At 41.0% G+C, this 10,429-nt stretch overlaps 1 protein-coding gene across 1 annotated transcript in view; it reads right to left on the bottom strand.

Moving 5' to 3' along the window:
* Nucleotides 1–9,762, bottom strand: part of FAM228A (family with sequence similarity 228 member A) — an 18,462-nt gene extending 8,700 nt beyond the window's left edge. Inside the window, 6 exon segments of the mRNA XM_023732393.1 lie at nucleotides 1,349–1,505; nucleotides 1,626–1,713; nucleotides 3,102–3,182; nucleotides 6,450–6,641; nucleotides 7,636–7,704; nucleotides 9,654–9,762. Coding sequence (XP_023588161.1) covers nucleotides 1,349–1,505; nucleotides 1,626–1,713; nucleotides 3,102–3,182; nucleotides 6,450–6,641; nucleotides 7,636–7,704; nucleotides 9,654–9,746 — 680 coding nt within the window. The 5' untranslated portion in view covers nucleotides 9,747–9,762.
* Nucleotides 9,763–10,429: the final 667 nt, after the last annotated feature.

The raw sequence follows: 10,429 nt of genomic DNA, 5'->3' as shown, positions 1-10,429 counted from the left end.
GTTGTTAACCAATGTCATAAAACAACATGTGTACTACTGTTTCATGAGAAACTATTTGTTCTGTAAACCTTCACCTGAAGTACAATAAAATATTAAAAAAAGAAAAAAAAAAAACCCTAGGAGCACAGTTCTACTCTGACACACATGGGGTCGCTGTGTTGGAATTGACTTGATGGCAATGGGTTTGGTTTGGTTAGGAAGAGTAAAAATGCAATCAACGAAACAGGAAAAAATACTTACAACACATATAACTGAAATAGGGTTTATATCCAGAATATATGAGAAACACCTACAAATCAATAAGATAGACAATCTAACAGGAAAAAAAATGGCAAAAGTCTTGAATAGGTACTTCTTAAATGAGGACACCCAAATAGCCAATAGGGATCTGTATGAAAAGTACTCATTCTCATTGGTAATCAGGAAAATGCTATTATACAGCCATCAACTTCACTCAAATTAAAATGTCTAACAACTGCACCAAGGGTTGAGGGGAATATGGAGCGATGTGATTCTCATCCATGCTGATGGCAGTGTAAACTGAAACAGCCTCTTTGGAAAACAGTTCAAAATTATCCTATGATCCAGAAAACTCCACTCCTACATATAAACCCTAAGAAATGAGGCTTGTGGGAACCAACATACTGTGCTGGATTATTCATAATAGCACTATTCATAATAGCCAAAACCTGGAAACAATTCAAATGTCCACCAACAGTGGAATGGTTAAACAGATGATGGCATAGCCATACGATGGAATACTATCCAAGTCAGAAATGAATACCCTGGAACTCTATGCAACAACATGGATGAATCTTAAAAGCATAATGGTGAGCAAAAGAAGTCAGTCACACATGGAATTATACATTTGTATGTAAATTATACCTTAATAAAGATGCTTTTTAAAAAGTCAGTCACAAAAAAATAAATACTATACGATTCCATTTATATGAAGTTCAAAAATAGGCAAGATAAACTCTGTTGTTTAAGGATGCAAAATTAGCTGATAACATTATCAGGAAAACAAGGAAACGAATACTTAAAACAGTGAAGACAGCCCTGGGGGAAGGAAGGGACTGTCATCAGAAGGGGGTACACTCCACTTCTTGACCTGGGTGGTGATTTCACAGGGTTGGCTTGGCAATTTGTGAAGGTTTATGTTTGTATTTTACTCTGTTCTCTGTGTATATTTTGCAATACAAAAGGGAACACAGTCATAATAATAAAACTATAAATCACTAAAAGAAGAAAATGCAATTAGTTAGAAGATCCGCATTAGGTGTTAAACTACAGTACAAGTTAAAGGCATATTTTTCTATTAGCAGTCCTGGAGCTTGTTCATCTTCACCTGCATGGACTATGAATTTCACTTCTCGCGGTTCTCACAAAGGCCTCCCGCCTTTCTTTTGGCATCACACTGCGCAGAGTAAAAGGGAACTGGGGCAAGTTCGAACGCAGCCTGGTCTTTTCTAGTTCTTTAAATTCTTTTCTGGAATATTGTTTTCCTGCAGGAAGATAAGAAGTCTAAGTCAACACTCTTAAAGTCAACTCCAGTTGCTCCTGGAGCAGGAAATCATCTGACAATCAGCAGTTTCCAAAAACGAAGCCCCATGATCCCAAAGTACCTGTCTCACATGGGAGAATAGCTCTGTTCTCTTCATCTGCCTCTTGCTGTCCTTGAAACAGAGGGTCATAAAATGATGGGACTGAAACCTAGAGAAAACAAGACTCTTGAGGATTCGAGGGCAGTTTGAATACTAAGCTTTTAAAATCTGCCCAAAGCATTCAAGTATGGCCTCACTGTACCCCAAGCACCAAGAATAAGGGCCTGTGAATATTGTCAATCCACAGGGCAGTGTGGAAGGTTAAATATCTCCTGCCCAGATCAGGATATTTCACTGAGCCTTAAATGGTTGAATGGAAGGTGGGTTGCCCAAATAGAAGAGACACGCTTCTGTTCAGAGTTCTACTGTTATCATTGTGTGAGTCAATAAATATTTGCTGACGGCACCACATGCCATACCTGGGCTAGTTCCTGCCCTCAAGGATCTCTCAGGCTAGTAGAACTGACAAGTAACATGATGACAATCTAGTCGCGAGCAGTCAGCTCAGGATACTTTAGGATCTCAACGCAATGCTCCTAGCCCAGCCTGGGAGGAAGAACGCCTCCAGGGGAATCTGACAACTGGTCTTGGAGGACGTGTGAGAACTAGCTGGATGAACATCTGTGTGTGTGTAAAGGGCAAGGGAGTACAGAGGTTATTGAGAAATATTTTTTCTCTCCCCCATCCTGACTGTAAGCTTTAGACAGAAGGACCATTTTTTCCCTTCTTTATCCCCCTATAGCACTTAACCCAGTGCTGGGCCCAAGAACACTAGGTAAATTATTACTGAAGAAATGAGGCAGCATAATATGTGCTTCCCCCAACACCCACTCAGTAAGATCCTCCCTGTAACGAAGATAACCTTTTTCTCTTCATAATAATGATCTGACTTGGTTTTCCGGAAGAAGCAAAATAAACCATTCCCTCTTCAGAGCCACACAAATTTTTTTTTTTAATGAATGATATCAGTTGCTACTTTAGTGACACAGGAGTAAAACTGAAACCTACATCTCTACATTTTGACTCACGTATCGGCAGTTTGAAAAATCTGAAGCCTCGTTACAAGCTCACCCATTAGCTCTTCCGGGCAGCCTTTCCTGACATCCTCCTTGTACCTGCAGGGAGAGGCACTCTCCCTCCCGAGTCCCACTGTCCCCTGCACTGCCTTCTACCACACACTCGTCCACACCCTCCACTCTACTCGCTGCCCACACACATTTCCCTCCCTTCTCTACTTCAAGTTTTCCGAATATAATTGAGCAAATGAATGAATGAATGACCCCACACACTTGTGCCATGTTCACACAGTATAAATTCTCCAGTAGTCTAAAATTACTTTCTTTGGGTTCCTATTCTAAAAGGAAGGGGAAAGCTTTTGTGGATTTTTTTTTTTTTAAATGAATAGAGAATATCTGTAAGACTTCTAAAATGACTAGGCTCTCCCCAACCCCAGAACTTCTAAGAAATAAATAAATAAAAGGGAAAAACCTACTCTACCTTTCCATATCTTGAGTCCTTTTTCTTCATATAAAAAGGATTATATACTTCAGGATCATAATGTTTTCCAAATACAGTTTCCTTTAAAAAAAATAATAAATCCAACTATGGAAAAAAAATCACTACATACAAAAGTGTTTCACAGGATTCATAAAATCCAAATACTTTATTCCGTATTTATATGAAATCATAAATTCAAAGGGTTAGAAGAAACCTTAGAAGTAATTTAGTCCACCTCATCCTGAAAGAAGTAATCATCCAGCTTTAGTCTGAAGTCATCAACTAGCCTTAGACTGAGAACTTTTGCTCCGTGGGGAAGGTACTTTTTTGGTAATTCTAACCACTAAGAAAGTACCTCTGGTGGCACAGTGGTTAAAGAGCTCAGCTGCCAACCAAAAGGTCAGTCGTTCAAACCCACCGGCTGCTCCACTCGAGAAAGATGTGGCAGAGTGCCTTAAAAACTTGTTGCCATTGAGTCGATTCCAACTCATAGCAACCCGATAGGTCAGAGTGGAACTGCCCCATAGGGTTTCCAAGGCTGTAATCTTTACAGAAGCAGACTGCCACATCTTTCTCCCACAGAGCAGCTGGTGGGTTCCAACGGCCAACCTTTCAGTTAGCAGCTGAGCGCTTAACCACTGCACCACCAGGGCTCCTTGAGTCAGACTCGAAGGCACACAAGAACAACCACTAAGAAGTCTGTCCTTAAACTGAGTCCAAATCTACCTTGTAATTTCCACGCACAGATCCTGGTTTTCTCCCCTGAAGCAACACAAAATGCACGTACCCGTTATCAACCTATAAGCCTTTCAAACATTTAAAGCTTTCATTTCCCCTTGTGCCATCTCTTCTTTGAGCTACATACCCCTTTTCTCTCCACTTCTCCTTCTATAAAGCCCCACCCTCTTCTAAAGGCTCTGCAGCTGGTGAAAGTCCCCTCTACAGTGTGACATCAGGAGTAAGGGGATAAGGACAAGATGGACCAGGACTCTGATGCTTCCCCACGCTAAGCACAGACTCACTCTTAACACCTTTCTCAAAGAAAACAGAGCTCATGTTTTCTAGGAAGCCAGATTACATGGTTGACTCACTGTCATTCAAAATCACTTGGACTTCAACACATGCTGTTTCTGAGACAGGGCTTCCCTATCCTACTCTTAAGCAGTCACATTTCTGGGCACAACTGTAGGATCTTGCAGTCTAATTTCGAATAAGCATGATTCAGTCTTGAGCTCTGCCTCTAACTAGCTCTGTGAACTTGGACCAGTTTCACCTAAGTGTTTGTTTTCTTATCTATAAAATGGGGTTAATAATGACACCCATATCACAAGGCTGTCATAAGGATATCTTGAAATAAGAACTATGGAGATAATTTCTCCAAGTATTAAATTTTATTACAGCAAATATAATGTTGTTGTTGTGTGCCATCAAGTCGATTCCAACTCATAATGGCCCTATAAGACAGAGTAGAACTGCCCCATAGGGTTTCCAAGGACCAGATGGTGGATTAGAATTACCCACCTTTTGGTTAGCAGCTGAGCGCTTCAACTACTGCACCACCATGGCTCCTCCAAAACAAACCCGTTGCCATCAAGTCAATTACTACTCACAGTGACACTATAGGACTGAGTAGAACTGCCCCATAGGGTTTCCAAGGCTGTAATCTTTACGAAAGCAGACTGCCACATCTTTCTCCCACAGATTAGGTTTGAACTGCCAACCTTTTGGTTATCAGTAGAGCACTTAACTGCTGTGCCACCAGGGCTCTATTAAGTATAATAAATATCATTAATGCCCTAATAATTCAGTTAAACTACTCCAGGGAGGACAATGATCTTGTAGTGCACACATAAGGCCAACAGATTTAAATTTGCTACTACAAACAGGTGCACCTAAATGGAACCCTGGTGGTTAAGTGTTTGGCTGCTAACCAAGAGGTCAGAAGTTCAAATCTACTAGCTGCTCGGAATTGACTTGACCACAATAGGTTTTTTTTGAAATTCAAAAAAAGGATCCTGACTTCAAAGTTTAAAATCTTCAAAATAAGAAACCAAAATTTTGAGATTGTTTTGTAAAGCCAAACTGAAGTACAAAGCATAGAAACTCGCAGGCTCTATACATAATAGTTGGCTAACTCAGTGGCGAGGTAATCCCATTCTCCCTTGCCTACTTCCTACTATAGAGAGGAAAGCCAGACACTCTTTTCCAGTCCCACTTATATCTAGGACTTGTACAGCTTGGTCCTTAGAGCTGGAATGCAGTTCGGGCCAATGAGACCAAAGGGGAAGTCTGCTGGGGGTTTGCTTCTAGGATGTGAGTCCCATAGTACCATTCCTTACCCCTTCTTTCTGCATTGAACAGAGACCCAATACCTGGAGCTGTAAGCGACCATCATCTAAATGTGTGGATGAAGGGGAAAAAGTGAAAACATTAAGGATAGCAGAACAGAAAAACAACAGAAAAAAACCTGGGTTGCTGATGACATTGTTATGCTGCCAGAACCCACGAGACCACCTACCTCTGGATTTCTTGCTAAATAAACAATAAACGTCCTTATGACTTAAGCCACATTTACCTAAAAGATTTCCTGATATAGCTGGTTCCACATCAATGTCTCTATCCCCTCCACCCTAAACCAGGTTTAAAAATGCAGTCAACTTTAACGCAGTTCAATGAATTCATCCTAAATAAAAACTTGGAGCTGTTTACATAAACCATGAAAATGCTGTCCTAACTCTTCACGTCAAGAAATCAAACAACTTATTGCATTGGGCAAATCTGCTGCAAGAGACCTGTCTAAAGGGTTAAAAAGCAAAGATGTCGCCTTGAGGACTAAAGTGCGCCTGATTCAAGCCATGGTATTTTCAATTGCCTCATATGCATGTGAAAGCTGGACAATGAATAAGGAAGACCAAAAAAGAATTGATGCCTTTGAATTATGGTGTTGGCAAAGAATACTGAATATATCATGAACTGCCAGAAGAACGAACAAATCTGTCTTGGAAGAAGTATAACCAGAATGCTCCTGAGAAGGGAGGATGGCGAGACTTCATCTTCCGTACTTTGGACATGTTATCAGGAGGGAGTGGTCCCTGGAGAAGGATATCCTGCTTGGTAAAGTAGTGAGTCAGTGAAAAATAGGAAGACCCTCAACGAGATGGACCGACACAGTGGCTGTGACAAAGGGCTCAAACATAGCAACGATTGTGAGGACCGCACAGGACCAGGCAGTGTTTCGTTCTGTTGTACACAGGGTCATTATGAGTTGGAACTGACTTGACGGCACCTAATCACAACAACTCCTCAAATTATACTTAATTTTAAAAAATAAAATAAAACTCTCAGTACCGTTTTATTTGTATGCCGTAAATAATATTCAAAATTCTCTTGTTTTGTTTTTTTCAGCCCTCTATATGAAATTACTTTTTCCATAATTCTCTGCTGAAGAGGCTTTACAACATTTTCAACCCATTTTTTATGTAATATTTCTCTTCTTCTTTCTTTAAAATTTTCCAGATGCTGAAAATACATATCTAATCCCTAATGAAGTGATAAAAAAAGAGGAAAATAAATTATTATAAAATTTTCCATTTATTGTCATTTGAAAGGGAGGGAAAAAACTTGTTCCCACTCCTAACCTCTCAGATACATTCAGGATGCAAAGTCCTAGGATAAAATAATTGAAGAACAGAATAAAGTTCAGAAAGAGAACCTGAGAACACAGAGCAGGAAGGACTGATGAAAAGTTCTAAACCATGACCATGCCTTCGGATTAAACCACATTAAATCATTCCTGACTTATGAACCTTTTCTTCCTAAGTATTTCAGAGCTTTCCCTGGTCACCCATTCCATATCTCTGCCTCATCATCAGGAAATTCTGTGACAAAATTGTCAAGTAGAAGAAGAGCACCAGACTTGCTCCAATGCCTCTCTCTTTGAATCTGTAACGGGAAGGGAATCCTACCTACCTCTTTTGCTGCTGAAATGAGAATATGTGTGAATTCCCTTTATAAACTGTAAATCACAATTCCAACATCAGAGTTTTATTATAACACCTAATTTTAATCCCTCTCACTGCAATTAAAACACTCTTGTGTTTATTAATTTCTTAATGACTATCAGTGCTGGTTGGTCATTGTCCTTAAGTACTAATTTATTTCTGGTGGCTTTATATATCCTCACCGAGATGGGGGAACATAAGGGGAAAAAGACAAGCTCTAGTAGGAAAGAATTTCTATTCAGTACTAGAACAAAAAGGGGGAGCAGTTAGAACAACCTCTCAGATCCTTTAAGGATAGATCCAGGTGGAATTATGGGAAGGAGGGTTTGGACCTGAAATGGAGTGGCACAACCTAAGATCTATGAAGTATAAACAAGAAAATCAGAGGAGCCTCATTCTCCCCACAAAATGCATCTCCTTGACATGGTAGTCAACTCTTGATCACATTGCTAGGCATCACTCTTGCTCACACAGAATATATGTACTTAGAATATGTACACAGAATATGTACACAGTCTGCAGCCAACTCTTACCTTCACAACATAATTTTCTCTAAGTAATATTGCATGTACAGCTTCATCAATGTCTTCTCTAGCTAATGCCTAAAATTACAGAATTGAAAATTAGGATGTAAATCCTGAAGAAATAAATCAAAATGACAACACTCACTGTATTTTACTAGTAATTTTAGTGTAAATCCAATGTCTGTACCTCAAAGCGTATTTTGTAACTTTTGATTACGGAAAATTTCAAACAGTATTCCCCATAAACCTATCACCCAGGTTCAACAACTATCAACTCAGAGTCAATCTTATTTCATCCAAATCCCTTGCCTCCACCTCCAATTATTTTGAGGCAAATCTCTGACATCATATCATTAAACCGTATTTTTAAAACACCAAGAAAGCTTACTAATTAAAGGGATCTTCTATAAAGTGAATCCTCTTTTCAGGCATTCAGTAGGTGTTTTCTTAAAGTTCCCCTGAAGTGTCTTGCCTTCTGCTAGGTTTCTTTGTAAGTCAAAACCACAGAAAGTTCGATCTAGCTCAACTGGTCCAGAGTTGTGAGCTAGTTAGTAGCGCTAGTGGTCTCTATCCACACTGTCTCACATCTAGGGACTTGCTGTTTCCATTATGAGTTTCGGTAAAGCTTATGCATTTAAATCCTCACTTTAGGGCTTTTTTCATTTGGATCATATGAAACGATCTTCCAGGTTTTATTCTTATAGGACTAAGTAGGAACAAATGGCAAGGCACTAAAAATCCAGTATCTGGAAGAGAAATAATATTACTTAAAAGAATTATCTCTAGTGTAAAATAATACCAGTTCTTCAAACTATGTTATTCAATCTCAGGCTCTTCCTTCTGTTCTGCCAACCAGAGTGCATCAAAACAAAGACAAACCACAAACTCAAACACTAAATCTGTAAATGAAAGAAATCCTGAAAAGGAGAGTTGTGTTTTTACCCATATATTTAATTGCTTCACATGAAATCTAAAATGATATTCAGGCAGCTGCTCAGGTCTTCTCCAAAATAAAAAAAAGCTCTCCTAATAATTTAAACAAAATCTTGCTTTAAAGCCTTCTCATACTTCTTTTAAGATATCAGCTGACAAATTATATAAAACAATTCAACACTTTTTCTCTGATACTACAGTGCAAATTTAGAATAAATCACTATTTATGTGGAGAAAAGCTTACATGTTGACAAGCATCTTGAGGAATCATATTTTTTGAGCCATTCTAATAACACTATTGGCAAATGTTATAGATCCTTTCAGTCATGCGATAGACTTTAAAAGAAATAGTTTTTGTCATTGATGGCTCCTTCTTTGTGATTTTGCCAGAAAATATAAGGAAAATGTTAGTAATTAATAGCACTTGAAATCTACAGCGTCCTGTGGGCACCACATAAAAAACACATACAAAAATTAAGCGTCTTACCACTCATACAGCCACGGCAAGCGGGGCAAAATACAGGAAATTACCAATAGCCTTTCTTTACAGCGAGGCAAATTATGGGATCATGTAAAGCAATGAAACTTTCTTTACGAGAAGATCATTACTTTTCCAGACTCTAAAGTATTAGCAGTCCAACAGCCTCCTCAGACCAGGTTTTCTTGCAGGGAGGGCGTTGGATCGGTGTGTTTTCTCCCTGCGGGCCCCTCAGCCCAGAACATGGACGCTTAACTACACTCTCGGCCAAATTTGATGCCAGGCCACTGCCATTCAACAATTTTTTTTTGAACGCCTAATATATGCTAGGCGCCCTTCCGGTTTGGGAGGATACAACCGTGATTAAGAGGATATAAAACCAAAAACCCAGTGCGGTCCAGTCGATTCCAACCCATAGCGACCCTATAGGATAGAGTAGAACTGCTCTATAGGGTTTCCAAGGAGCGGCTTGGTGGATTCGAACTGCCGATCTTTTGGTTAGCAGCGAGCTCTTAAACATTGCGCCACCAAGGCTCCTAAGATATAGTAGTTCCTAACCTTAAGGGATTTAAATCCTACCACCAAAATAACGCCTTAAAAAGCCATGTTGTTTTACCTCCATTAAAGAAACTGCCTTGGGGTCTGGCCATTCTTTTAATTTTTCTGGCCTGAAATGGTCACCATAGTTAGAAGTTTTCATGGCAGCCATAGATGACACAATCTCTGAGGGGAGAAAAGTAAAGTGAGAGGATTTAGTAAGATGGTTTTAGTGAGAAAAGCAAGACCTGTAGGTTCAGAAAGCGGCTTGAATCCCTCCTTCCCTCTTTCAAGGTCAGGTAACTAAAACAAAATCCTAGGCGCCCCGAGCCTTAGTGTCTAAAGATGGATGATTCTCTCCCCCCACGGCTAGTCTTAGGGGCCAAATAGGGCGTTCCGCTTGGTGTCTGCCTCGCCGCGCGGCCTGGAGGTGGCCACGACGGCGCCACAGGTCGCCCTGGCGGCGGGGCCCTGATTTGGGTCACAGTCTTCACTGAGGAGAGAGCCCCGTTTTCTGAGCCATGGGCCCCACGGCCCGCAGCTTTCCAGGGCCCCACCTGTGCGGAGGGTCTGCCGCCGGGTGGTCTCTGCCTGGGCGGGTGCGGTTCTGCAGCCCGCACACCCACCCGCCCTGGGCGCCGGAAGGCCTCCTCCGCCGGGCTCCTGCCAGCGCCGGCTCGGCTCCGCAGGCTACGTCCCCGGGTCGCTAGCGCGGCCGCCGGTCGGAAGATGCCGCCGAGAGCCGACCCGGCGCGGCCAAAGCGATATTTACCACCTGGCGCGAGAGGAGGGTTACTCTAGGCTGCCGGGAAACGGCACAAACGTCGGTTTTTAAACAAAGAGAAAGCAGCGCGA

Source organism: Trichechus manatus, unplaced genomic scaffold (assembly GCF_000243295.1).
Source record: "Trichechus manatus latirostris isolate Lorelei unplaced genomic scaffold, TriManLat1.0 scaffold00052, whole genome shotgun sequence".
Classification (NCBI taxonomy): domain Eukaryota; kingdom Metazoa; phylum Chordata; class Mammalia; order Sirenia; family Trichechidae; genus Trichechus; species Trichechus manatus.
The sequence above is the reverse complement of the archived record's forward strand: the minus strand, read 5'-3'. Positions and strand labels throughout refer to the sequence as shown.